Genomic DNA, 27,729 nt, shown 5'->3' on the forward strand with positions numbered 1-27,729 from the left:
AGAGGCAAGCTTTCGTAATCGTCTTCAAGATAGAGGCAATGGAAAAGATGGTTCAATGATTGAGCGCCACGAACCGAATGTATACAGATACGGTTTGACTCGTGGCTTAGAAATCGGCACGAGGCGCTGAGCTTAACGAGATGTAGAATAAATCGTCGAGTTGTTTTGGTTTGGAGGAATGAGGAACAGTTCCAGAAACACGTCCACTATTTTTCGTGGATCCTGAATCTTCAGGGGCGCGCGGTCCCCCCAGGTCTCTAATTTGGCCCCGCAAGCTTCCGTCATCACCACCAGGAGCTCAGACAGAAATGAGACTCTTATTGCTTTGAATTCCCAAAACAGTCACTAGCTTTAACACAATGCAGTAATTGTTGCTAGATTGGTAATTTATTCACCAACTCGAATAGTATGAGGGTATCTACTCCATGTCTATCGCATGCAATGTCAGATACCTCGACATCGTCCTGATGCTTTGCTGTAAAATTGTACATCAACCTCCTTTTTTCCATCCCGATCAATTCCATGAAGCAATCCCAAGCAGACCTGTCACTCCGACGCTAATATTCAGCCAAAAATTATCATGTCGTTCCGATTCTCCCGGTCAATACTCATGAGGCAATCTCATGTCCACTCTTCAGCGCCCACTCCTTGGAGCGTCCTTTACCGATCTTCTCTGCCACCAACTCCACGGTATTCTTCACCTCAGTGCGAGACACATCGTCCCGAAATTGGTGGTAGAGAAAGTCGATGATTCCAACCTTGGATAAAGCTTTGTTGCTCAAAATAGCTCTCTTCACGTCATCAAGTAGCTCAGACTTGACGAGTTTTGTTGGTTCACCACCGGTGTTGTTGTTACTGCCTGCCAAAGCTGAAAACGCATTGGCAGGCGTAGGAGGAGGGGGCATCTTGCTGCTACCATCAGAGGCCGCTGTAGTCTTCGTAGGCTTGAGCGTCTTGTTCTTGACTTCAGGTTCCCAATATTCCGCTGAGAATGGATCAATGCCCCAGGTCTGCTGAAGTCCGTCTGGAAATATGTCAGTAGATGCTCATTCCAATCAGGTCCAATTGCGACTTACCATGCATGAACTCCATTCTGTGGTCGTAGATAACCTGATTCGCCACGGTGCTTCCGTTCTCAAAACAGATCCCGGTGCTGTCTGGCTCAATGGTGTTTGCAAAGATTCGTCGAGATAAACCAGCATCTTCCGAATCGTCGAGAAACTCATCCATATCGTCTTCGTCGTCCATCTCCTCTTCATCATCGTCAACATCGAGATCCTCCCCTTCCTCTTCTTCCTGCCACTCGGCTTCCGAATCATAGTCGTAGTCAAGAGGCAGTCGTCTTGCTGTTGGCGTTCGGGCCAGCTGGCTCATGTTGAGCCTTCCAAGTACGAATGGCTTGAAGGTCACAGTTCCATAGTAAGGGGGGCGCACGTCTTGTGAAAACGAAACCACCTTCATGGGTACCTTGGAAAGCTTCTGACGGGTGTCTCGCATGATCTTGTCAACATGTTCAGGACCTGCGTTTTCTGCCTTTTCTGTCTCTCTGAAGACTTGCTCCATAATGTGCTTAACTGGATGATGGAGTACGCCTCGTTTTGGAGGCTTGCTAGGCAAAGAAAAGAGCCGAGCTGGGTCGAACCGAGAAGGGTCCAATTCTCCAGCTCGTTGACCGTCGATGCATTCATCCAGGATCTTAGATTTAACCTCGCGTGTTTCGCTGTCCATCTCAGGCCCAACATGGGCAATTCGTGTGTTATCCTTAATGAAAAAAGGCTTAAATATTTTCTCGTATTCGGTCTTTGGTAGGTTGCTCGCAGGTTTTGCTGGGCTAGGGTCTCCTGGCGTGGCATTTTTAGGTTGAGTAATGTCGACGGTCTTCTTAGGAGTGCTCGGAACCTTGAAGAAGGAGCCGAGTGTTCGTTGCTGCCGAGCCTTCTTTTCCTCTTCCTCTTCCTTTCGCTTCTTCTCGTCGTCCTTGCGTTTCTTTTCCTCTTCCTTTTGACGTCGTTTCTCGTCACGCTCTTTAGCTTTAGCTGCCTTCTCAGCTTCAGCCTTAGCTTTCTCAACTGCTCGGATGGCTGCTTTCTGTTCACGTTCTTCCTTGAGTCGAGCATTCTCCTTCTCCTTTTCTGCCTTCTGCCTGGCACTTTCCTTATCCCTCTCGGCCCTTTCAGCAGGCGTCAATTTCTTCCTCTTGACCAAAGTGGTAGCAGGTTTCGATGTCGAGTTGATAGTCGTCTGTGTGATTGGTGTCTTAGATGGTGTTTGAGGAGACGGAGACAGGCGAGGAGGAGTGCTTGTACCAGGATCACTCAGTTCTGATGAAGCTGGCGAAGGGGCTCTTTCCCCAGGTGAAGCGGAAGACAATGCTGCGGGCGATTAATATTTATCACAACTGATACGTTTCCCAGACTTACCAAATTCTCCGTTTGGTTGATCGGAAGCCAAAGGCGGCAACTTGATGTCTTCTGTAGTGTCTATTCCATCATTATTTCCCATGAATTCATCGTGACTTCTCTTACGGCCAGTAGCCTCAGATTCTTGAATGTTTGGTGAAAGTTCATAGAGGGGCATGGTGCTTTATTGCGAGCTGATCAGCTCAATTTTCGATTCGCTCGAAGCGAAAAGGTTGTCGTGTCGTGCGAAATACGAAGGTGACGGTCAGTAACGATCTTGAGAAAGGTAGTTATTAGGTATCGTGAGTAGGAAGAGATCATGCGATTAAAGGTCAATTAAAAAGAATTAAAACAAAAGCACAATCATTCCGTATGATAAAGCTTTGTTTGAAGCCTGAGGTTGTTTGGAAAGATGTGAATAGTCTCTTGGGTAGGTGCACGAGATCCGCAGGTGGCATGAAGCAACCAAGTTGAAAGGGAAGCCTCCTCCCCAAAGGAGACCAAAGTTAATGGAAAGCGCGACCCGACGCGTCGATTTGGCGCCCTAATCTTTAAGTGGGCAATTAAGAAACGCGCTGGGAGATGTGACAGGGAAAGCGCGGCTAAGCCTCGGCTAGGTGATTTCCAGGGTCTCTGTGGCTGTGCCCCGCGTGGCAGCCTGAACGCCTCAAGCGCTTGCGGCTAACCTGGTAATCTAGCGATCGACATGCCCATTTCGACAAATTGCCATCCACACCCAACATGGGGATCCCCAGTGATATCATAAGGGGGCCCGATCTCGTAACAACAACCGAGAATAAACGATTGGTGCCGCTAGGGGGCCAGAGTGAAACGACCAGATAACCAAGTGGAAGGTAACGTCACTGGAGCCCTGACATACATGAGAGTTTACCAGATATGGATAACACGAGAGGGAGCCGATCTTAATTAGATCCACAGAAAATTCAACTTCACAGGGAGTCAGGCAAGGAATAGTCATGGTTGTTGGATCCCCTTGTTCTCAGATGAGATCATGAGGTAGTATTAAGCATGCTTTTATCTTGAATCCTGGCTATAGTAGAGGGCAGAGGTATCTTCTTCAAACATTATCGGTATGTCAGTCAACGACAGTGGAGTCCCCGCTCCAGATGCACACTTCGACCATTCAAGAGGTGTAGAGATGATAATAGCGAGAGATTGGAAAAGGAAATTCGTAGGGTGTGACGTCCCTGAAAACGATAGGTAGTGTAGAAAAGCAAGCAGTAAAACAATGCTGGAACGCCGACCAATGCAAGCCACCTCCCGAAACGAAGTGTGCTGTAACGAATGATGGAGAAAAGAAGCTTCCTCTTGGCTCATGGTGTCATGATATAGTGGTTCATAGCCGGTTGAAGTTTGTGTCGCGTGAAATAACACCTTAATCAGGGTTGGCAATGAAAAGACGGCCAGAGGTAAGGGTAGATGTTCGCTCGTCCACACTGCCACGTCTCCTCAGCTCATCAGCTGACTTGACACTCTTCTCTCGAGTAAGAGCCGAGTGCATGAGAGAGTTGGAGGCCAATCTAGGGGCATTGCTCAACTCTCCCACATTGTCGGCGCGTTCACCACTGCTGCCGCTCGCCATGCTGCGAGCCTTGCCGCTGGCAGCGTCATCGACAATATCTTCAGGTGTAGCTTCCACCAAGCTGCCGGTGCGTTCAGGTGTGTCACCAGGACTCCACCTTCGGCTATGCTGGCTGCCCATGCCTCCTGATGTGCGGTAGGCAAGGTTTCGGCGGCTGCTGGTTGTGCTGCTTCGTCCGCTGCTCCCCGTTCTACGGTGATGAGGGCGGTTTCCAGCATTTTCATCTTCGCTGCTCTCAGCCTCGACTTCAGTAGCACTAAGTCGCATTGGCACGCCGCCGACACCAACGTGGTTCTCGCCAGGAGCGTAGCCGACAACTGGGTTCTTTCCGTGATGTCGAATCTTGGGGATCTTGGCGGCGACCTTATTTGTAGTACTGAGGCCGGTGCTTGTTCTTGCTCCGGCTCCACCGGAAGCACTGCGTGATCCACCAACAACCTCGAGAGTTGCTCGCATCTTTGCAGCACGTTGTTGTGCTAGCAGTCGTGGGTCTTCATACTGGGAGCGATCACACCACACAGTGCCCTTTTGTTTTCGGAGAAGAGCGACATAGCTGGAGGGTTGGCTGCTGGCTCCGCCTGAGCGGCTAGATGTGGAGCGACGAAGCTCAGATTGTGAGGAAGAACGGTAGGCGGCAGGAGGAGGGATGCTCGAGGCGGTGCTGAAAGTATTCACAGAAGGTGAGCGACGGTTCTGTGAGAGATTGGGGCCCGGCTGGGCAAGGTGAGATGTTTGAAATTGCATGGGAAAGGCGGTTGAGGAAGTGGTTCGTGTTCGAGAATGTCCGTAGCCGACTGTCTGGTCGATAGGCCCTCTCATGGCCTGGGGTTCCAACATGACCAAAAGGGCCAGGCGACGTCGAGGGGGGCGCCAGGTACTTTATGTGTTTGCTGCTCGCGGGTAGCGGCGTCTGTCCGAGAGTAGGGAGAGAGTTTGACCCCGTCGGGCGCGGCTGGGCGGGTTATAGAGGGAGCCGAAAAAAGTGAGACTGAGCTGAGTAGCGCGCCAGAAAGCGGGGCGAACGAGCCAAAAAGGCGAAGGACGGCAGTGTGAGTGTGACGAGAGCAGTGAGTATAGAGATGCCTCAAGTATCGCAAGTATTGGAGGTATAGATATGGATGTACCAATATGGGCAGGTTTGGTGTTTTGTTGTTTGTGTATGTGAGAGAAGAAGAGAGAGCGGAAGTGGATGGTGGGCGGAGGCGCCTACTGTACCTAAAGAAGGATTTCGGTTTCCCGACAGTGAGCACTGGCAGTGGCAGCCAAGTAGTCCAACGTTGCATGGGCCACGGAGGGGAGCCAAGCGGAGGGCACCTTAGGTTAGGTGAGGTCCGGGTGGGCTCAGTGGGTTCCAGCGCTAGTGGGTGGTCGCCTGCAGGTGGATCACCGCTAGCAGGCGGACACTTTCCATTGAACATGGGCATGAGGTCAAAGGGCGAAGCACGTTCAGCGCAAAGAAATGTGCTGGAAGCGGCTGTCTGTACGGGAATTGAATGTACCTCTATGATGTCGAGCTGTAGATCATCAATTCTTGGCCGCCGAGACCAGCTGTCTTGGCCTATTGCAAAGGGTCATTGGTCTCCGCGTTGGGGATATTACAGGACGCAGATTGGGGGTTCAATTCTGGCCGGAAAGGAATTGATGTTTCGTGATGATTGTCCGTGAGAAAGGGAAGAGAATGTGGAACATGGGGCGTTATCGTGACTGAGGCTGGTGATGCTGCTTCACTCTTGTTACATCCGTCTCGTCACCGACGCTTCCCATCAATGCTGGATAACTTGATTTCTATCCAATGCCTTGGTCTGCAACAGATTTGTTGGCATGTTATTAAAATGCTGGTCCTTAATCGCCCATCATCAACCTCTTACATCGTCTCCTACACTCCCCAGTTTCAACTCCAACTCGAGCAACTCGTGCTAGAACAAGTCAGCCCTGGCGTCCCCCAAACGTGGGCCAGCTGAAGGCACACCACCGAAGAAGAGCCTGGTGCGTTATCCAATCAGACCCTGCAATCGACCGTGATGTCATGTTCTTGCATGCAAGGCCAAGTGGGTAGACACTAAGGTAGCTAAGGTTGATGTCGACAACCTAGGCCTGGTCTGACCGGGCTGCTCTAACTATCCCCGTACTCGTCTCGTAGGGCAGCAGCCGCTTGTTGCTGAGGCGCTTTTGTCGCTCATTCTGAATTGAACTGAACCAGACTAGCATTGCATTAATTAGCAGATAAGCGACGGGAAAGAGAATAATAATCAACAAATGCGAGGACTGGGGTTGTGGTATTCTCCATATCGCAACCAACCGTGATTTGAATTAAAGTGATTCATCCTTGCACGAGAAAGAGTCGACTTCATATTCCATTGTTTCTTAGTTAACTCGCCGTCGCCTCTGTAGAGTCTCTCAACTCACACACCCTTGCGACAAATCCGTAGCGGCTGACAATGCGTCAAATAGCATGCCACGCCCGCCGGGGAGGCCATTTGCATGAAGGGACGCTGACGAGACCAACAGTCAGGGTGATGTGAGCATCTCGAGACATCTAAGGCGATGTCACTTTCATTGTCACCCTCGCAGAACTGAAGTTACAGTACGGAGTACCTACTGAACCGACATGGGAGCCCCTACTGCAGCACGCATTGAGCCGCGCCAAGAACTGCCCTTCTTTTGCAATCCCTAGATCCGGATGCAGGTGGGGGTTTGTGGTCACTTTTGTGTTCTCAGAGCACAGTCATCGAAGACAAAATCCCGCGTAAACCTAACTTTTTGGTAGATCATCTATGTTGAAACTCAGCTGCCATAAGCGGTTGGCTCGAACTCTCGACTCTCTCACAGCACCTGCAGCCTTTTTGGTCCCAATGCTTGAAGGCATCTCAAGAAACCGTTCCAGTATTAGAGGTTCTCCTTACACTTGTGCCCCGCGTAGAGGGTACCGCAGGAATTCGATAACGACAAAACAGCTTCAGGACTGGAACATATGACCCAACACAAAAAAGGGTAGCACGAGGAAAGTCGATGTGACCCTTGAGGAACAGTCATGCCGCCTAGTCAATAGCAGGGACAGCTTGGATTGGTTAAATGCACAAACATCGGCATGGTGATTCATTATCAAGCCCACGCTCATTTGCATTGTTACTCCGGACAAGGGAGGGCTAATGGGAAAGCATACCATCGAGAAATTACTTGAGCCGGCTTCATTGAGACAAACCCCAGGCACAGCACTATCAGAGTTGATAGAGGTGTAGAGCCTTAGCTATTGGATGGACCCCGAAAGGCATGGGCTTCAACTAAATTCCCATGTGATCCAATCGCCTATTCAAGCGAATGTCTTAACCATGTATGCGGAAAGTTTCTAGACTCAAAAGGGCTTCCCAGAGGACATTTTGACCAATCTCAAGACCCATGGGCCTTGAAGTAACTTCCCATCCATAGATCCAGTGCAACCTCGACCTGCGTGCAGGCGGCCGCAGTTCATACATACATTCATTATACATTGTACAGCCAGCCCATCGCCCGGGACCGAGAATACAGTTTGGCGTGAACTATATGCGGGAAAATTAGATTTTGACAACTGGCGTCCAAGGGTGGGAAATATCACCACGAGTGGCTTTTGAGGCTTGTTTGTCAACGGCTGAGAGAAGATGGCGTTCATGGCAGTTCGCTGTAATTACCTCCTCCATAACTTACCGACAAATGCAAATACCCTTGCATCAGTAGAGAATACCACCTACAGCAGCCTAGGTTTACAAGACCTTACTCAGATCATGCGTGGAGTTCATGTAAGCGCACTGGTGAGCTTCCTACAGACTGATCCTTGTCGAAGAAAAAGAACCCCTCCATGGTGTCGGATGAACTGATGTTTTTCTGGTAGCAGGAGTTTTGGAGTACAACCTCGCTTCCGAGATACTTATGGATCTCATCTCAGTTGTTGACTCTTCTCCTCTATTCTCTTCTCTCAATCGAATCTCGACCAAATCATCTCCCCGCTTTCTCTTTTGCATGTACCGCAGCCCTGTCAAGCTGAGCTTAATCTCAACTCTCTCACCGGGTTTTAGACCTGCTGCAAGGACACGTCTTATCTCTCAGTTGATTGATTGACCGTCTCTGGCTCTGGCTTTTCAGCCCACTCTGCTGCTGTCCTTCAGTTCAGCTCCGTTTGACTCCGGGGACTGGGGAAACTGCAGGCTTTCATAGACCGGCCCCGACCCCAAATGCAAGGATGAGCAGTGGGCGGGGCACCATCGCATCACCGCAATTGTTGTAATGTACTGACTGATCAGTGAGTACCATTATGGATATCTCTCTGATCTGTCAGAGGCTTCATTTGATAGGAACCGGAGCAAGTAAGCAAGTGGCCTTGACGTCTGTTTCATCAGATCATCCTGCATCTGCGTCAATCACCAACAAACCCCATTATCGATGCAGCCACTGGTCGATATATCGGGCAACTGATCGGGAAATCATTCCCATGTTTCTGATCCCACTCATCATCCAATTGATCTTGACCAGACTTATACAAGGCACTGCTAATTAATTCATTGAAAAATATACCTATTTCAATTCACGTCATGTAAGCGTCAGCCCAATCCTGGTCCTTTCCTTTCATGGCGCTGATTTCCCTCTATTAGAAACGACTTCAGTTGTCACTGATAAAAAGAAATGTCCCGAAGCCACAACTTACAATTGAGTTCCTGGTTAGTAGTTAGCTTTAGTATCCGTTTTCGCTTCGCTTGTAAGCGCGAGTTTCTCCACGTACGTGGGGTGCCATTCGGCCATGACCGTGTGGGCTTGCTGGCTTGCCTTAGTAGCTTGCATGGACCAAATGGAATGAGTTGAGAGAAGAGAACCACCACCAACACAACAGTAGCAGAAAACTTGATATAGTGTCGCCTTGGCCGAATTCTCTTTAGTAACTGGGCCTGTGAGGGAAGAGTCTCTAACAAAACTGATCCATAGAAATGCGCCGTATTACCGACTCGCCAAGAATATGTAGACTCGAATCTGCAGATGCAATGCATGTTCCATCTCTTCAAGCCTGTGAGTGAGAGGGTCCTTGTCAAGGCCAAGGCTGTCAGTGTGAAGAAGAGCCTTGTTTCTCATGCCGCCACTACACCTGCAGAGATCCTCACATCTCTTGATAATCTCTCATCTGGGAATCTGGTGGCGAATCTCACAGAAAAATCCTCAATCTCGGTCCTTTATCGTCCCTCAGACCTCTTCTTGAGCGGATATCTGGTTGCCGAAAGTCTGGAGCGTTCGAAATCAGTCCGCGCCGCTCCAATGAGCCCAGCAAAACTTGAAAACCATCAAGCTAACCTTGCGCCTTGAGCTTAAAGCTTCTAGGGAGCCGCAATGGATGGACGGCTAGGGTTTAGCTGATTGGTCTGATAACTCGACCTTTCTCTCTTGCATCACGCGGGATAAGGATAGTCAACTGCACTACAGCAGTCAAAGCTCTGGTTATGTGCCTGAATATCCGTGATGGCTTCCTTGGTTTCCCGCTGCCAAGGCCCACAGAGTCTTCCAGTATGCTGGTACAACCTGGTCGCCGAAGCTTCCGCCAAGACCAATTCCGCGGATGAAACATCAGGAAGTGATAAAAGTCAGGAAATAAAAGAGAATTAGGGCCCATTAACAGCTCGCCGCGATCTCGATCTCACAGCCATCGTTCCATGATTTTCCGTTTCCAAACCTCACTTTCGACGGGAGAATTCCTCCATTGCGGCTAGGCAATCCCTGTCGGAAATCAACAATCCTTATTTCATGTAAATTGGCATTCACATTAAAACTTTCATCAACCAGTGGAAGCTTGAGGAAATCGTCACGTTTTCCGGTTTGTAACACGGCGTCATGCAGGAATATCTGCCCGGGTCTCAGCCCTTTCAGGAATGTGCCGCTCCAGGTGGTGTGTAAGAGAATTATAATCCCCATGTATAGACAAGGTACATTCCAACTTGTCATCAATATAACACTCTGTTTTAAGCTGCAGGACCCTGGAGCTTCGGGCGATGGGATACGCATGCAGTATCGTGAGGATGCGATTTGCAATATAAGCAGGATTGAGGTGGTAGTATCGAAACGCCACACAGAATAACAAGTTTGGCTTTCGACCTTGGTGTTGAGGGTTTGGTCCTTTCATGATCATGAGTTGGCAATGCTGACCGATGAACTCGAATTGGCTTAATCGAAGGCACCAGGAACAAGGAACAAGGAACAAGGCACCACAAGGCTTCCATCAGCTTAAACAAGTAAACCAATATCGATAAGCCGTGTGTTGTTCGCTGAGTGGTCATCGAAAGCCCATACAGGCCTCAAGCTTTACAAGTCCAGTCCCCAAGCTGCAGTGACGCACTGTCACACAAGTTTGTCCCGGGATGCAGTTCCGCTTAAGCTGAAAAGACGCCCATGTCATAAGCACGTAGCCTAGCCACATACATGTCCAGCTTTGGTACGTGCATGATAGCTTGAGGTAGATCTTTGCGGGAACCAAACTCGGCTGAGAGACAAAGCTTTCGATTCGCCAAACAAGTGTTTGTAGGTTGATGCGAGGTCTTATCTCAATCACACCGATTGATAGATAGTGTGGGTGAACGATGCGGGGAACACTGTTTCGTTTCTCGCATTGGCAACCGGAAGTGGCATTTCCAATCACCTTATTCGTCAGAGTTTCCGTGGTTGTCGTGGTGGGCATTGCTCTCATGATGCTACAGTTTGTTTACTTTCTACCTAATCGACTCGGATATTCGGCAGCAATGCTGCGTTACCAGGTAAAACATGTCGGTCAAAACAAGTGGTTCTGAGTTTCACCAGGATATAGTTTTGTTTTCGTGATGCATTGGCTGAATCATGCGTTGTTTATATCTCTTGTCTATCAAAGCATTCCTTTCTTTGTCATGACAATGGATTCTTGAGCGTTAAGCCGTTGATCCTGCGATCCAGCCACCTCGAGGAGCATGTCTTGGACGATACAACACACGTGGTAATAATGAAGTCATCAATGTCGCTGAATGAAAGATCTAGATCGGACGGACTTTGCTTAGCGGGTTTCTAAGTTAGACGAGAGACTAGGAAAGTTCAGGCTCCTAGAGTCGATCAAGCGTTGAGCCGGTGCTTGGCGAACAAGTCCGTGTAAGTCAAGTCTCTGCTGAGGGAGTAATAAACCCCTCAAATCTCGATACCATGAGGTAAATGTTGATAAAATATTTTACCTTTTGCAGGTGGGAATGAAGCATCCGGTGATAACCTAGTAGCCACGAGTGGTATTTTCCCGTTTGTAGGCAATGAGGCTCAGGACAACAATTGCAATTCGCAAGTGCTGCTTCGTCCTGATGGGATATCATAACGTAACCACATATTAGTTTTTCTCTCAAATTCGGCCTTGGGGCATTTCGATTTGTCCTTGAAGTTTGTGTGTCTATTCTCGCCGACTCGTTGTTGCACACGGGGCGGTTCCTGAGTGCTATGAGTCAACAGTAACACAATGTGTTCAACCTTCAGGAACACCATCTTTTCACCAAAGCTTAGGTCTGATCATTTCCTCTTTTTGATGATCTTGCGATTAACACGTCAGCAAAGTTATGTTTCGGCTGCGTTGTCATGATAAATCGAAGGTCGGCAGAGTCGGATACTACACCGCCGGGAGTTTGGAGTGTTTTTCTCAACCTTTGTAGGACATAATAATAAGGTTACTTTTGTAAGCAATTTGTATTACGCGTAGGATAGCATAGAGGGAAAAATAGAGCATATGTCACAGCTTTGATCATGGAATACCCTTGGCGTCGTTAGTAACGGTTTGGCAAGTATACGTAGATCCTCGCGTCATTGTGCTATTCAATAACTCAGTTCTATGACCCTGAAATTGCTAAGTAAACATCGGAATACAGTCAGATATCTTTATGTAACATGGTAGTCTGCATCACCATTTGAGGTGACAAGAAACTATATTAAGTTCAACGTTGAGATAAGGTTGGGTGTACAGGTTGAACGCCAAACCCAGATATCAACGGTTGCGCCGCATAATCCTAAAATCGGTTTCAAATCTTATGTGAGATCACTTTTCTTTCCTTTGTATTCCTCATGATCGTCGTTTTTTCAACAGGTTGATATCCAATCGTTGGGGGGGCGGCAATAAGCCATTTGTTAGGTCAAGTTGTAAGCCAGTTACGGCCTTCGAACTCAAGTACAGGTTAGCAAAATAAGGGTTAATTCGCACAGTCAACTTCCTCAAGACTTGAATTCCCAAGCATCCTTTCCTTGGGTCATTCTTATCATCGTCTACCCCCTCAAATCAGAACTCAATTATCTTGTGTAGGGTAATTCGGCACCTAATAACCTATGCTGATGGCGGAAGACATTCCCCGTCTTGGCTAGCGGATTCGTTTTGTTTCGCTTTAGTGAGGACCTCGTGCACTGACGTCAAAAGCAATTCATTCGTTCATCTGAACTCAAAGCTCCCGACCCTAGTGGTCGAATCCATTCATGATCACCAGGGAGGGGCATGTTGACGGATTCGACGCGATCCAACAAATTTTCCACGAGCTTAATTAAGCCCAAGCTTTTTTACCCCTAACTTATTTAGCGACCTTCATCCGAATTCTAGATGCTGCAAGTTTATAGTCCGCTTATTGTTGGGCTGTGAGCAGCTGTCATGAAGTTCGCCAAGGAGCTCGAGCGAGAAGCTGTGCCTGGTAAATACCTAAGAATTGTCTTATAGATTGGACAAAACTAACCTTGAACCTGCAGAGTGGCGCATCAAGTACCTCAACTACAAACAAGGGAAGAAGCACATCAAAGCTGTCGGCAGAGCTCTTGCTCGTGCAAATGGAACACCTCGAGGTCTTGGGCAGCTTCGCACTGGCACATATGCTTCGCCTGCAACACCGCGTCAGCCATTTACAAGAGAAAACACGGCTTTGAACTCTGCGACAATTCCATCCGTAGCAGCCGTTGCCCCCCCGAGGTCGATCCCAACGCCGCGAACCAGAGCCGCCGAAAACGAGTCCCTCACAGATTCAGGCGACAACCGACACTATGGAAGCTTTGTCAATACACCACCGGAGCCTTCGCCTTTGGCTGGTGAGACCAAACACGCCGAATTTCAATTACCTGCGCCTGCGCTGAAAGTTCATGATCATGAGAGCGACCTCCCCGGTTCGCCTGCTACTGTTGGGCCTTCCGAGGCGATGCGACGAAATATTCAGCGAATTGACCCTCGACGAACATCATCAGCCAGTGTCGTGTCGACAATTGCGCCGCCAGACGTAAATAACTCGACCAAGAAACCATCAGAATCTGGTGCTCAGGACTCACCTTCTCACCTCCGACGACTATTTACCCACCAATCAACAGCAAAAAGCGACCGCAGAGTCGATATCAACATGCAGAACTTCGACCTGGTTAAGGAAAGGGAGCGAGAGTTCTTTGATTTCCTCGATTCAGAACTTGAAAAGGTCGAGAGTTTCTACAAGATGAAGGAAGAACAGGCTGGTCAGAGGTTGGACATTCTGAGAGTACAACTTCACGAGATGCGCAACCGTCGAATTCAAGAGATGGCTGATGAGAGAGCCCGTGAGGAAAATCCCCAGAAAAGAGGAACCCATGATAGCGCCAATGGCAAGCTCAACGGGATCATGGATCCTATAAAGTCCAAGATATTCCCTATCGGACCCAACACGAAGGCATTGCAGAAGATGAACACGACACCCAATATCAATGGTGGCGTCGTAGGTGACGCTGAGAGAGATTACATCCGTCGCCCAACCCATCACGAGGTTTCATACCGCACAGCAAAGCGCAAGCTCAAACTCGCACTCCAAGAGTTTTATCGTGGGCTTGAATTACTCAAATCATACGCAATGCTCAACCGCACGGCATTTCGAAAGCTCAATAAGAAATACGACAAGGCTGTCAATGCCCGACCTCCGTACCGCTATCTTAACGAAAAGGTCAACCAGTCATGGTTTGTCAACAGCGATGTACTCGAGGGACACATTCGTACGGTGGAAGACCTGTATGCTCGCTATTTCGAGCGCGGTAATCACAAGCTAGCCGCTGGCAAGCTCCGCAGTTTGAACAAGAAGCCCGAAGACCAGTCAATCGGCATGTTCCAGAATGGTCTGCTCATTGGCACTGGTGCTGTGTTCGCGATTCAGGGTCTCATTTACGGAGCACAGCTGTTGTACGATGACGATGACGAAGTACGCGTGCGGACGAGCTATCTCATGCAGATCTATGGAGGCTATTTTCTCATGCTCTATTTGTTCTCGCTTTTCTGCATTGACTGTTTGATCTGGAACCAGAACAAAGTCAACTACCCCTTCATCTTTGAGTTCGACCAGCGGCATCATCTAGACTGGAGAGAGCTGGCTCAATTCCCAAGTTTCTTCTTCTTGGTATTGGGCCTCTTCATGTGGGTGAACTTTAGTAGATATGGCGACCCGGACATGTACATCTACTATCCGGTCATTCTTATCTTCTTTACTATTGTTGTTTTATTCTTTCCTGCTCCTACGTTGTTCTATAAAAGCCGGCGCTGGTTTGCATATTCCCATGTAGGTCTTCCCTCACTTGTTGTTGAAACTTGCTGACATGAGCCAGTGGCGTTTGCTCTTGGCTGGACTCTACCCTGTCGAGTTCCGTGATTTCTTCCTCGGAGATATTTACTGTTCACTTACATATGCTACCGCAGTAAGTGTAAAGAATCAAGACTGAGAATGAGGAATTACTAACAATGACAGAATATTGAACTATTCTTCTGTTTATATGCCAACTACTGGCAGAATCCCGTGCAGTGCAACTCTAGCCACTCACGGGCTCTTGGATTCTTGACTGCCCTTCCGCCCATTTGGCGATTCTTACAATGCCTTCGTCGATATAAAGATACACGCAATGTCTTTCCTCATCTAGTCAACGGTGGCAAGTATACAGCGACTATAATTGCTGCTGTGATGCTGTCTTTGTATCGTATACATGATTCCAATATGCATCTTGCTCTATTCATTACTTTTTCGACCATCAACAGTGTCTATTGCTGTAAGTTGCTTGGCTCATCATCCGCAAACACTTCTGACCACTACCAGCTTTCTGGGATCTTTTTATGGATTTCTCTCTTCTTCAACCCAACTCGAGGCACTGGTGTCTCCGAGATATTCTTGCCCTGAAGCGACGATGGCTTTACTACTTCATCATGGTGGTAGACCCTATTCTTCGGTTTGCCTGGATCTTCTATGCTATTTTCACCCACAACACCCAACACTCCACCATTGTCTCTTTCATGGTCGCCTTCATGGAAGTCACTCGTAGAGGCATGTGGACTCTCTTCCGCGTTGAGAACGAACACTGCGGAAACGTCTCTCAGTACAAGGCCTCTCGTGATGTGCCCCTTCCCTACAGAATCGAGCCTCTCATTGCTCGTGCCAGTATGGACAGCACCGTCGCCAGCCACCAACCAGATGACATCGTAGGTGTTGCCTCACTCGAAACACCCTCCCGCCATGGCACAGCCGAATCCACCGCCGTCTCAGCCGGTCAAGCAGAAGAAGGCTTGTCTCGACGCAGAACAGGAGGAGTGGCGCCCCCACCACCGCCAAAACGCACATTCTCACGCATGCTTGCCGAAGCGCACAAGCAGGACTTTGAGAAGAAGCGCCGTCCTCTCGAACAGACCAGTGAGGACCCAGCTACCGAGATGGGACAATCCGACGATGAAGATGATGCCGACGAGGCTGTTAGTCTGCTAGAGATGTCGGAGGCTGAAGATTTAGCACGAGCCTCTTCAAGTTCGAGATATCGTTGATTTGGTTCTGGCCTGATATTCGATAGATTGGTTGCCTACACCTGGTAAATTGTTCAGCATAGCTCGTTTAGATACCCCCTATACATATACTACACACATTTGCATACACATGTATTGTTTCGATCAATGTTTTAGAACTGGAATTTGTATTTTACCCGACAGAGTCCATCTTCGGTCTTTTATATCAAGCGAAGGGATGCCTCTACCCCCTGTACGATTTTGAGATTTGCCTCTACTACCCTTTTGAAGATAGTGAAAGCTGACTCGGCTTCAGTAAGTTCGACTACCTCTGGAAGGGCAACAGGCGGGCGAAACCCTTCGGCAAACCCAGCCTTCGCAGCACGGATGATGTAGTTTCGAGATGATATGAAGATGCGCTTATGATTTAAATCCCGAATCCGGGCTCGCTCGCTGCGCTCCCATTTCGTGAGAGCACGGCGCTTCAGTTCGTCGATGTCGTCAGCGGTATTCCATTCGACATACTAGGCGGCGGCGATCTGGTTGCTCTCATCTTTCACGTCGAATGTGACCTTGTCCTCGCCTTTGCCGGAGGATATGCCGACTCCGAAGTATGCTGGCTTGTGCAGACGTCGCACGTCATCTCTCTTGCGCCTTTTGGTAGGCGACTCCCCATCCTCGTCTCTCTTTCTCTTGCTCTTGGACGTTGGCAAAGTTTGGGACCACTTGCCGATGAGGATGCGAGTGTCGTCTTTGTTTCTGTCTTGAGGCTTGGATGGCATATCTTCGATATCTGCAGCGCTTGACCAGTCTTTGAAGAGTACATTAAAGAAGTTCGTCCGGTCCTCTGCGTTGATATTGATCGCTTCTGGCTGGATACCTCGGTTGAGCTTAGGGTCCTCTGTCTTTACCCATTTTCGAATGTTGTCGGCAAGATCGAACTTCTCAAACAGACCAAGGTCTGTAGGACTGTTCAAGAAACGACCGCCTGGCCGCGATGCACGGTGATCGCCATCTAGTTCATGGCCGCCTTTCTTTCTGTCCCCGGCGCGGTAGAGCCTATTGTCTCTGTAACGGAGACCAAGGGCATCCAGGACTACCTGGCATTTTCTTTTCGTTACGAGGAGGCAGTGCTGTTGGAGATCGAAGAGCTCGACGTTCGGTCGTGAAAACTAATCTAGACCGAGACGTGCGAGGGTGTCTTCCTCTAGGCCGGAGTCCGATGTCAAGAAAACAATGTGCCGCTCGATCTTGTTTTTTTTCTTTCTTTCTTTTTTTCGTGTTTAGTGCGCTCTCTAGACTCGATGGAGTTCTTGAATAGGCTTTCGAGAGTTGGGGCCAGTTGGTCTGAATCTATGTACTGAGATGGTCCGAATGCAAAGCTGTAAGGTTCCGTGACGTGGTATTTCCCACAGTTACCGCCAAAGTGGCCTCGGTATTCGTTGATGATGAAACGACTCGGATGCATTTTGGTGAAGAGGTTGGAACCTCGGTCTCCAGGGGATGGGTAGGGCTTTGTTTCCTCGAGGTAAGATTCAACCATCGGGCGGGTGTCGAACCATGTCCAACCCAATTCTGTGATTGGTTTGTATGAGTATTTGGTGCCGTTTGCATACTCGCCGGTCGCGAAATGGCACAGACCCTCAAAATCAATCGATATGAGAATGGGCGCTTTCCAGTTTTCGGTGCAACATACTTGCTCGCTGCTGCGTCCTACACAGGCATCATGCTCTTCAGTCTCTCATCCGTGCTATTGTCGTCCGGAGTGTCGTCAGGGCAGTCCCAATTCCGACCGTGAACCTGGTCGCGTTTGAACCAAGGGGCATCAGGCTTGGTCTTTTGCAGGCCAGGGTATCAATAGTATCCGGTCATCAACCTTGACAATGTATTTGCAGCAAGATGCCTGAATCTAGTCATCCAGCGCACGGACTGCAATACCAAACGACACTGTCTTCCAGATGCAGATTCTCGTCACCCTTATAGAGGAGTCAAGAAAACCTAGGACCTCAATCCTAAGGGACGAAAGGCTTAGGTAAGTTTAGTGTATCTTAGCAGGCCTTTAGACCAGTTTATTTTCACACTCTGACCAAGGTCGCAATTTTCCTTGCCCCCCGGGGCTCTCGAGTTCATAAGTGGACTTGGTGCTTCTTATGAGCGAGGTCAGCGAATATTGCGAGTTCTTGCATGGAAAGCAACCAGGACAAAAGGCCAAAAACAAGCCGCCAAATAGAAACATAAGACGTAATATGAAATGGGGAAATGGAACGCAGCACTTTCAGAAGAAGGGAAACAAACTTATACGTAGCAAAAAGATAGAGTACGATATTGAGGGTCTAATGACAGATTGGATCTCGAGAGGTGCTGCAGTACGGAACAAGTATTCACAGATTGAGATTCGCCTATCTAATGCGACAATTAATCATGTTTTTGTATTAGTGATCAAATCCAAAATATCTTGACCCTCTATTCCAGGTAGACCATATGTATGTTTGTTGGTTGAAGCTTAATGTGTTACTCACTTCCCTGAAAGTGACATATCTTTACATATACACTTTACACGAGTGGCCACATTTAATATTTTCTTAGCTTTAGTTAACAAAATTCATGATCAACTATTATCTCACGTCACTTGTCATCCCTATCTCACTCATTTAGCCCAGTGGTTGCAATTCATACATCTATCTACTGGAAGCCCAGGTGATCGGAGAACGCGTCAAGATAGTTAAAATTGTTGGTGAACTATGCTTCGAGCCTCTCCTAATCTCAGAACCCAAAGAATACCTGTGCACAATCGGCCAGCCTGGGGTCCTTGTGGGAGAGGATGTCACATGAGATACGTATTAAGCTTTGTCTTGAGGTTTAACATCTGAATCTAATGTGAAAATAAAGCTCAGATTCCTTAGCGACGTAACACTCACCAATCGTTGCCGCCATTGGGTTAGTTACTGGGCGAATCATAGCTTGAATTCACATCTTGGGTTTGTGGAGTGGAAATGAACAGGTCTTCCATTGGGAGTCTCATCAGATACTTAAGGTGTAAGTGACAGTATCGAATCAGGGTTTGTAACCATTTCACGGCTATCTAGTGACCTGAAAGTACTTTCCAGATAAGACATGTATATAAGGACATGCTCTCTGCTTGACTTGGGACATCTTTCAACTGTTCAGTAACTCCTTTCCTTCACTCCTCGCTGCTACAGTTGCCACTACACCCACAACCTCAGCATCACGACAGCCCCTTACTACACGCAAACCTCGTCTCATACCTCTCTTGGCACAATGAGTGGATCGATACGGTCATTATGGTCGCGGACTTCGTGGCCCTCAATATCTTCGAGTCCTTCCAAATCTGACCAATCTTCAAGGTCATCACAGTTGTCACAACAAGTCAAAAAGTCCATTGAGGAATACGGGCAACGAATGAAAGCAAAGATGGGTCAGGCCCGCAGAGGAATAAAAAAAGCTGCTTCGAAAGCCAAGAACATGCGAAACCATGTCCTCGGCCGTGAAAAGACTCTCCGTGAGCGGTATGGTTCTCCTTTTTCTGAACAAAGTGGTTGAATGTTGACATTTTCTCAGAATGGGGAGGTACACCAAACTATATGAAAGCAAGTCACAGTAGACCGCTTCAATATTTCCCTTGGAGACCCGAGTTCCATTACCGGACATTTACGAGATCAAATGATGTTTTTGCGTGGCTGAAACGGTTAATATTTCCGTGGATCTGTCCCGTTACGGCACGGTTAGATTGCGATTTAGCTGAAAGGAATCAGATTTGCAATAACGAACCTTGATATTTGTCGTTCGCCGGCTCTCGATCAAATCAGATTGTGTTTTAAGGAAGACCAACATCAAACTCTGGGCTTAGAAGTGATGCCTATCGAGTAGTTGCTACAGTCCAAGTCCGCATCTCTCTCTAGGCTTGTCGCATGATGTTCAAGTCCACCGACATGTCTTGATCAAAATTAAAAGGGGTCATATTATAATATCTCGGCATCTCGCTTTCAGTAAAACTAAAGCCTATGTACATGAAATCTCCCATCATCAACCAAATCTAGTGTCCCTTCATGTATCAATGTATGGCGAGTCTATCATATGGAAGCCGTTCTTCATTCATCGCAGATGAAAATAGAGCAAGTGTGTCTTTTCAAGGTTAGGGTATTGATCAATGAAACATCTTAGAAGAATGATGACACACCATACGTGATCGAACCAGGAGTAAAAAGGGCGAGTGGTGCTAAGGTTCAATGAGACAGCTCCAACCCGTGCCAATAACCATAATTGTAACTTTACCAGCGTGGGAATTGCGAAGATGCCAGTTGTTGACATGCCATTTCTAAAGCTGGAAATCCCATGGGCAGGCATGATGGTGAGCCATGAACAGAGGTTTTGCCGAATACTGAGAATATGACCTTGCAGTATTATGAAGCGCTGCGAACACGCTTCAGTCAGAGTCAGGGTCGTCAGTTCCACCCTCGTTTTCTCCATTCATGCCTTCAACAATCTGAGAGTACGTGGCAGCCATGGAACGGGCAAGGTCCGATGCAAGAACAAGTGGCTGGATTCTGCTGACCATGTCTCCTGGCTCGATCTTGAGCGGACTCTCACTTCCACGAGCTGCCCACTTGACTAGAATACGACGCGTGGCACAGATGATATGCTGAGTGTTGGAGGAACTGATTCGCCGCCGCTCATGGTTGTCGTAGTTGTGAATAGCATTGATCTTGGCTTGAGTGACGGTGAGGCCTGGTTCGAATTCAATACGACCTGGAACAATACTCCGGCCATACTGTTGTTCCAAGTCCACTCTATAGACTCAGCGTGTTCATTAACGCGTAAAATTAAGTAAGCAGGCTCACCACACTTTTGCGTGATAGCGTTGCCAGCTTCTTTGGAACAAGTCTTCTTTATGGACCCTACAAGTGTCTGCAAGTCTTCGGGATAAGTGGACGATGGGTTAGGATTTCTCTTTTGTGAAGTTGACCAATGGAGGAATATTTCGGCGTAGAACTTCTTCAAAGGCTTCTCTGAGTTTGCGGTAGTTTGTCCTCGTTGGTGAACCAGAACCCGGGCGTATTCTTGGGCATGTTGGATGAGAGCGAGTTTCTCTTCCTTCCTGAGCATTCTATGATTGCGCAGGATTGTGTTGGGATGTCTGGAAGAAGCCACCCTGTCGTCGTTAATGATGTCTTCTCGTAGAATCAGCCTGTCGCGCCCTTGGGACGCCATGGCGTAGTCGGCGATGGAAGAAGACTGTGTTCTTTCTCGGTCAGTCAAGATAGGTGAGAATACTGTAGACCAAAAGCTTACACAATACAGCAACACGCATGTGAGGTTGCCTTTCAACACTTGGTATAGGAGATGATGCGAAAGGCGAAGAGAAATCGGGTGTGCAGTGAAGGAGATCCCCACTGGCCTTGTTTTTGCTTGCTCTTTTCCCAGATCTTTACTGGCACCACACTGTTTGGCACTGCCAGTTCATCTACCGACCTTAACCTGATACTGCAGATCCTTTATTTACTTAGGGACGTAGGCATTTGGGTCTGCCATTTACTCAGGTAAAGCAAAGGCGTCAATCAATGCATATAACACTGAGAGCTTGCAGCGTCTCTCGAATCTAATATTGAGCATCACATTAATAAAGCATATGTTGAGTGAATTACTGGTCATGTCTTGTCGTCATTGTGATTATTGTCGTACCACCCCCTTTTACCCCCTTTTACCCCCTTTCAGCGAGAAATTGCTTCTTGAGGTCAAGTTTCCACGGACCTGGTTTGATAGTTTGATCATAAGGGAGTATGTAAATTGTAAAGCTGTTGCCTTGTATGGGACTGCTTTTTCGCCCTGGTCCAACTAAGGGAGTTTTCAGACCTTACGTCCTCCTTCTTTGACTCATCATTGCCATGGAAGTTGACACCACTATTGATTGTATCATAATAGACACAATTTCTTAGTAAAATCAATTTTCTCGGCTATCAAGATAGAAACGCCAAGACATATCCTATCCTATGAGATTCAGAAGAAGCTGTAAACACCAATACAAGTTTCGTTAGCAAAGAGACAGGAGACTATTACTCTCCTTCAAAGTACAATACTCTACCAACGACCAGCTGCAATCTCCCAACAATAGCAAAACTAACACTCCATCGCAAGACACAATGGGAAGCGGTGTTCCTCAACTTCTCCTCTGACTTGATTGATACGTTCAACGAATCAGGGTTAGCACACTGGCAAATCAACAGAACGTAAGAAATATGGGTGTGGCAGACCATTTCTGACTGTGGTATCAAGCGAAGGCGACCTTGCGATCGAGTGATTCGCATCTCAGAGGTACTTGGTTGGACCTTTGGCGCAATCTATGATCAATTAGTAAGATGCCATGGGACATGTAAGGAGCTTACAACTTGCGTGAGAATGTTGATAATGAACAAGGCTCGGCATCATCTCATGCATCTTCATCCCGATCTTCATACCGTATGTTGGGATTCTCTCCATAGCTTGATGTAAGTCGATCAAGAAAGACTCTGTGGAAAACTTCTTCTAGCTAAGGATCTCCTTGGGTTATTATTCTCAAGAGGATATCTCCAGCTCTTCTTCAATAATCGCTTCAAGTTCCGAGTGGGCCATGAAAAGACGTTCGACCTGACGGACAATTTGGTCCCAGCGTCGTTCAACCCAGTCGATCCAAAGTACCATTTTGAAAAGAGTGCCGGAGATACACCCGCACATAAACTGGCCCTCTGCAATAAGCTCATTCGACCAGTATGGCTCCTCGAACTTTTCCAAACGATCCCTGGCCCAATCACTTTCCAGCCAGGCGAGCTCGCTGAAGCCACATGAGACTCCGTATTTGGTAGTGCCATCAGCCTCATGTGGTGTCCATTCGACGCCAAAGATACGCTCAGTCCTATATCTATAGGAAGGGCTTGTCGACAGTCCGGAGCAGACATCGAAGTTGGTGTATATCTTTAGGTATTGCAAGGTGCACCTTGCTATGTTTTCCAAAGCCCAGTGACCCTCTGACCAACGAGCAATCCATTCATCCCCCCAATACTGAAGATATTCGGTGGTGTACTCAGGCATATTGAGGCATTGAGGGAACTTGAGGGGCTGGTGATTTTGTTGATAGTTCTGGAGTAAAGTAACTGCTGTATGTTTATTGATGTAAACGAGTCGAAGATGGATGTTGATGAAGGAAGAAGATGAGGGATCAAAGAGACAGGATTCAAGGAACCAACATTGCTGATGACTAGGTATTCAGTCCAAAGAGCCACTGCTAAGTATGTATTGAATGGTATCCATAAGTCACTGCCACTGCCACTAACACTGCCGCTGTCAAAATTAACTGTTCTGACACATCACGGCACTGGCAATGTGGATAATGACGCAGAACAGAACAGAACTGACACTGACACTGACGGTTGCTTCGGCAATCATTTCATTGTAATCATTCGTTTACATTCTATCTTGTTTTCTTCTTCATCTGTGCTTCTCTGCTCTTTCTTCCAATTTCTCAGACTGTAGCATCGTCGGCACCAATGGCTTCCAACACCACCACAAGCGATAGCCCTGAGGCTGTCGCCTCGACTACAGGACCCCAAGTCCTCAATATCCAAGCTACCCATGCTCAGCAAGTCTCTGCAACTTATCAGGATACCCAGGTTGCTCAGGATCATCAGTCTCAAGAACATCCTCCGGCTCCTTTGGAACTCATTGGCCATGTCGATGAACTCGTCGCTGACATTCCCAACCAACAGCACAATGTTCAGAATCTCATTGCCGGCTATGCGAGCATGCAGTCAGCTGCCAATTTCTCCTTTCCCCAGCAGACTCCCCATCAGGATATCATGCAGCATCCAAATGTCTTTCCCCAGCAGTCTATCGACCCGAACATCGCTCAGCATACATATGGGTACCCATCTCAGCAGGCGTTCCAGTATGCTTCTCTTGCTGGTCAACAGCAGTATCCTCAGATGGGACCGCAATTTCCCACTCAGTCGGCGTTTCCCTTCCATCCGCAGTTTGGGAACCCCTATCCCTCTCAGCAAAACTTCCAGCAGAGCTCACAACTCCAGGCTCATGCGCACCAATATGCTACTCTTCAAGACCCACGAGGCGGAGCACCACCTCAGCCTCAATCTACTCAGGGTATGCCCCTCAACACTCCTGGAGGTGGAAGTTCCTTAGCCATGCAGCAATCTCAGCACCCTGGACTTCCCGCCCAGCAGGTAGCTCCAGTAGCCTCATCGCATCCGATTTGCCATGAGGTCGGCTTCAAGAACCTCCTCGAAGATCAGGATGTCGTTGAATCCCGAGCGGCTGATGAGTGTGTTTCTGAACACAGCCAGCTCGTCATCAAAGAGAAGATGTGGCTGCACGATCTCATCAAGCTGTACGAATACGTCCAGCGGAAGGGGGATGTCTATCTCCCAGCCGATGAGACCTACAAGAACTTCTGGATTACTGTCTTTAAGAACTGGAATTCCAAGATGCCAGTTTCCGAGAGTGACCCTCTGCCTGCGCGTGGCAAGCCAGACATTCACTACCAGGTCGGCTACTACTCTACAGATGCCTCCAGCAACCAACCAGCAAATGGACGCCGAAGCTCCAAGGCTCGCAAGGGCAACGCGATTCCTATCTATCTTTCACTCGACCTTGACGCAGATGGCATCAACTGGCTTTACAAAGACAAGACTGGAAAATGCGTTTACAAATCACAAGTAAAACTCCTAGTTGGGCTCAGTGAAACTGAAGCGAAGAAGAATTTCTTGACCCATTACGACATTTCTGAGAAGAACAAAGTCTGTGGGCATAATCTGCAGCTCATTGTCGAGGCTGCTCGAAGACGAATTCAGAAGTGGGCGATTGCTGGTGCTGGAGCCCCTATTCAGCTTGGCGTTGAGTGCCGGGCCCCCAATTTGTTGAGACTAATTCTCGCCTCCGAGTACTTCAGACACCAGCATTTGAAGAACTGTGCTATCGCTGACCTTGAGGCCCTGCGACCTAAGGCGGGCTATGGGGATCGAAAGAATTGAAACAGAAGTGCATTCATGGTGGATCCCACCGGCAAGTCTTCTTCCTTGGACTAAGTGTTTGGCTTGTTACTAATATCTTTCAAGGCCGTCCCCCGTACCAAAATGAAGGGCTTGCTCGTGTAGGGCGTATCCACGCTTAATGGATATCAAGGTTCAGTTGCTGCTAGGTATACTTGTCAATGGAAGTGACAGATGATTGGAGTTCTGATGTCGATATCGGCTTTTGAATGGATGGATATGCTACAGTAGTCATGTTGGAGTTACGAACCCATAATAGACACTGATTTGCACACCCCTGGCTTCAACCTTCTTCGTTGCGGTATGGACGTTTAAAAATGAAACAATGGAAACTCCGTATTGTTCTCAATCTATCCATATCGTGTACAATTCTAATCTAAAATCGCCAATCTCTACTACCATAACATCCATCCAAGCAGGTATCGAAAACAAAGCCCCTGAATCATATATCAAACACCCTTACCTCCACCCCTAGTGCCACTCAGCGTCAATCTTCTCCCAATTGTCAAGGAAACTCTTGAAGAACTTGACACCCAGGCCAGGATCCAATGCACCAGTAGTGGCGCGGATGGAGTGCATGGAGAGTTGTGGGAGGCCAACATCTGCAGCCCTCACCCCGAGCATGCTAGATAGTGCTGGCCCAATGGTTCCGCCGCTTCGAGAGTCGCTTCGAATTTGAAATCTCTGTGTCCGACATTCACCAAGCTCACCAGCCCGCTCCATAATAGCAGCCGAGACACTATCCGTGGTCATATGAGCGTTGGAGTCGTAAGTGATGGTTACGCCAACATTGAGCTCTGGCACATGCTCAGAGAGATATTTCTCAAGGAAGTTGGGGTTTCCGGCATGTGTGACATCGGCAGAAGCGAGGAAGCTTGCAGACCATGTTTGTCCTTGAAGTCCTGGTCCATATACATCTGGACATAGACTCTCGACAGTCCTTTCAACGACAGAGGGAAGAAAGTTACCACGCGCACCTTGCCTCAATAAGCTACCTACCTCCTCGTCATCGAAGCAGGCGACGAGCTTTATTCCTCCCTCGTCGCTGTTTTCTGAAGATGCCAAGAGGGCGGTAAGGGCTGCCCAACTGCAGAGCTTATCATCAATGCGACCAGCGAAGATGAATTCCCGATCCAGGCCACCAGTCTGGGCGGGTTGGGAGTCGTAAAGTTCGAGTTCCCAGTTGACAATCGAACTATACGATTGAATGTTGAGCTCCTTGGCAATGAGCTCAACCAGTCGTGGAGGTTGAGTGTTGACAAAAGAGCCAGCGGGTCCAAGAGCCTCGGCAGACGGACGCTGTGAACTCTCTAGGCCAATAATAGGAACGGCTTGAGTCTCAGCGTTGTTGTTTCCCATCATACCGACCCCGAAATGAGGCGCAAGAGTGGGGATTCGAGCGACAGGCCAGTCGAGCTTGACGAGCTTTACAGTCTTCTTTCCGGTTTCTTTATCATCGAGGATAACCCGTCCACCAATGCTGAGATCCCGGTCCCACCAGGTTGCATTCAGGGCTCCAGCATAGGGTGCAGCTCCCAGTTGGATGTATCCGGCCTTGACAGGCTTTGTGCTAACGGGCTTGAGCTTCGCGGCGAGAGCGTCAATGTGGCCACCGATCATAGCAACACCATCTCCAGGCTTATATGCTTTACCGACTTTGAAAGCGATAAGAGAGCTCCCATTCCGAGTGACCCAGTACTTGCCACCAGGCTGAATCTTGCCCGACCAGCTATCGCGGGGAGAGAGTTGCTCATATCCAAGCGCCTTCAGCTTGTTCTCAAAGTAATCGACGGTGTGAAAAATCGTAGGGTTCTCCCGAAGAAAGTCGCAGAAAGGCTTGGTAAAACACTCAGGGTCCAGCTTCTCAACCTGACACAGTTTACAAGCCTGGCCAGCCTCAAGATGCCAGTTGACTTGACCGACTTCATCAGGCGCAAGCTTGGTAATACAGGAAGCGCATACACGGTTGTCCTTTGTATCGCGGCCCTTCATATCCGAAATGATAAAGTTCTTGGAACTTTGCTTCGATTCGGGCTTTTGGGGCGCAGTCGCATTGTTGTTGAGCGTAGCTGACGACGATAGCGCTTGTTGTCGCAATGATAGTGACGAAGCGCGGGCGCTCAGCATTGCAGGCGTAACCTGAGTCATTTTAGGGGATGAAGCTTTGTGCAAGCTGGAGAAGTAAATGAGACTTGTTGTCAAAGGTCGAAAGGCGGGATCGGTGAAAGGTGGAATGTGAAAAGTAAGAATTGTCGATGCTTGGTTGAATGTTGTCGAGGAAGGTTGAGCTATAGGTAGCAACGACGATCTCGGAGCTCGGTCACCTGGTCAATGCGGCTGATAGAACGTGTGTCATGTGTCGAGATAAGACAACAGAAATAGGTAGGTAGGTAAGTTAGTAGGTAGGTATACCTAAACGTACCTTTAGATAAGGCATCTACCAGGTAAAGTATTATATCAACATCTACTGGAAGAATCTTCTGCCTCATGACAGGTAGGTAGGCACTTCTGTCGGCACTGGGCTTTTTCGTTTATTTACACAGTATTCTTCATAGCTGAAATAATCGATATTCTTCCTTCAATACGTCAGAATCGATGACAACAATGAAGCTACCTATACACCAATGCGATGCCGTTAACAAAAGCATACAGCATTATATTTCATATCGCTATCGATTTTCATTTTGATCCTTGAACACAGATAGACCGTGAGCCAGCATCGAATACCCGGGTCATCGCAGAACTCAAAACACGAGTTACGACCATCGCACGATACTTTCTATCGCATTCAGTATCATAGATAATTACACACACAAGCAGAAAAATAGCGTGCCAGAAGCATTGATTTCCCGGGGTTGCGCCATCCTAGTGATTAATCTCTGCTCCGGGAGCTTCAGACCAAATTTTAGCAGTGGATATAAGAGGAGC

The 27,729-nt window shown here is 48.2% G+C and overlaps 7 protein-coding genes across 7 annotated transcripts; 2 read left to right on the forward strand and 5 right to left on the reverse strand.

Annotated features, from left to right (window-relative positions):
- Window positions 1-608: 608 nt before the first annotated feature.
- Window positions 609-2,577, reverse strand: FMAN_05775 (uncharacterized protein; the record flags this gene model as incomplete). Its single annotated transcript, XM_041827527.1, has 3 exons — window positions 609-1,024; window positions 1,077-2,372; window positions 2,421-2,577. The coding sequence occupies 3 exons, from the start codon at window positions 2,575-2,577 to the stop codon at window positions 609-611; spliced, it is 1,869 nt and encodes a 622-aa protein (XP_041678481.1).
- Window positions 2,578-3,795: 1,218 nt separating this feature from the next.
- On the reverse strand, window positions 3,796-4,839 carry FMAN_05774 (uncharacterized protein; the record flags this gene model as incomplete). Its single annotated transcript, XM_041827528.1, has 1 exon — window positions 3,796-4,839. The coding sequence occupies one exon, from the start codon at window positions 4,837-4,839 to the stop codon at window positions 3,796-3,798; it is 1,044 nt and encodes a 347-aa protein (XP_041678482.1).
- A 7,804-nt stretch (window positions 4,840-12,643) lies between these two features.
- Window positions 12,644-15,790, forward strand: FMAN_05773 (uncharacterized protein; the record flags this gene model as incomplete). The annotated part of the gene is made up of 5 exons (XM_041827529.1): window positions 12,644-12,683; window positions 12,739-14,546; window positions 14,593-14,682; window positions 14,733-15,027; window positions 15,075-15,790. 5 exons carry the CDS (start codon window positions 12,644-12,646, stop codon window positions 15,788-15,790), a joined length of 2,949 nt encoding a protein of 982 aa, XP_041678483.1.
- A 482-nt stretch (window positions 15,791-16,272) lies between these two features.
- Window positions 16,273-17,216, reverse strand: FMAN_05772 (uncharacterized protein; the record flags this gene model as incomplete). The annotated part of the gene is made up of 2 exons (XM_041827530.1): window positions 16,273-16,844; window positions 17,168-17,216. 2 exons carry the CDS (start codon window positions 17,214-17,216, stop codon window positions 16,273-16,275), a joined length of 621 nt encoding a protein of 206 aa, XP_041678484.1.
- Window positions 17,217-20,192: 2,976 nt separating this feature from the next.
- On the reverse strand, window positions 20,193-20,977 carry FMAN_05771 (uncharacterized protein; the record flags this gene model as incomplete). The annotated part of the gene is made up of 2 exons (XM_041827532.1): window positions 20,193-20,556; window positions 20,613-20,977. The coding sequence occupies 2 exons, from the start codon at window positions 20,975-20,977 to the stop codon at window positions 20,193-20,195; spliced, it is 729 nt and encodes a 242-aa protein (XP_041678485.1).
- A 2,309-nt stretch (window positions 20,978-23,286) lies between these two features.
- FMAN_05770 (uncharacterized protein) lies at window positions 23,287-24,783 on the forward strand (the record flags this gene model as incomplete). The annotated part of the gene is made up of 1 exon (XM_041827533.1): window positions 23,287-24,783. One exon carries the CDS (start codon window positions 23,287-23,289, stop codon window positions 24,781-24,783), a length of 1,497 nt encoding a protein of 498 aa, XP_041678486.1.
- A 489-nt stretch (window positions 24,784-25,272) lies between these two features.
- Window positions 25,273-26,949, reverse strand: FMAN_05769 (uncharacterized protein; the record flags this gene model as incomplete). The annotated part of the gene is made up of 1 exon (XM_041827534.1): window positions 25,273-26,949. One exon carries the CDS (start codon window positions 26,947-26,949, stop codon window positions 25,273-25,275), a length of 1,677 nt encoding a protein of 558 aa, XP_041678487.1.
- Window positions 26,950-27,729: the final 780 nt, after the last annotated feature.

Source organism: Fusarium mangiferae, assembly GCF_900044065.1.
Source record: "Fusarium mangiferae strain MRC7560 genome assembly, contig: FMAN_scaffold002, whole genome shotgun sequence".
Taxonomy (NCBI): domain Eukaryota; kingdom Fungi; phylum Ascomycota; class Sordariomycetes; order Hypocreales; family Nectriaceae; genus Fusarium; species Fusarium mangiferae.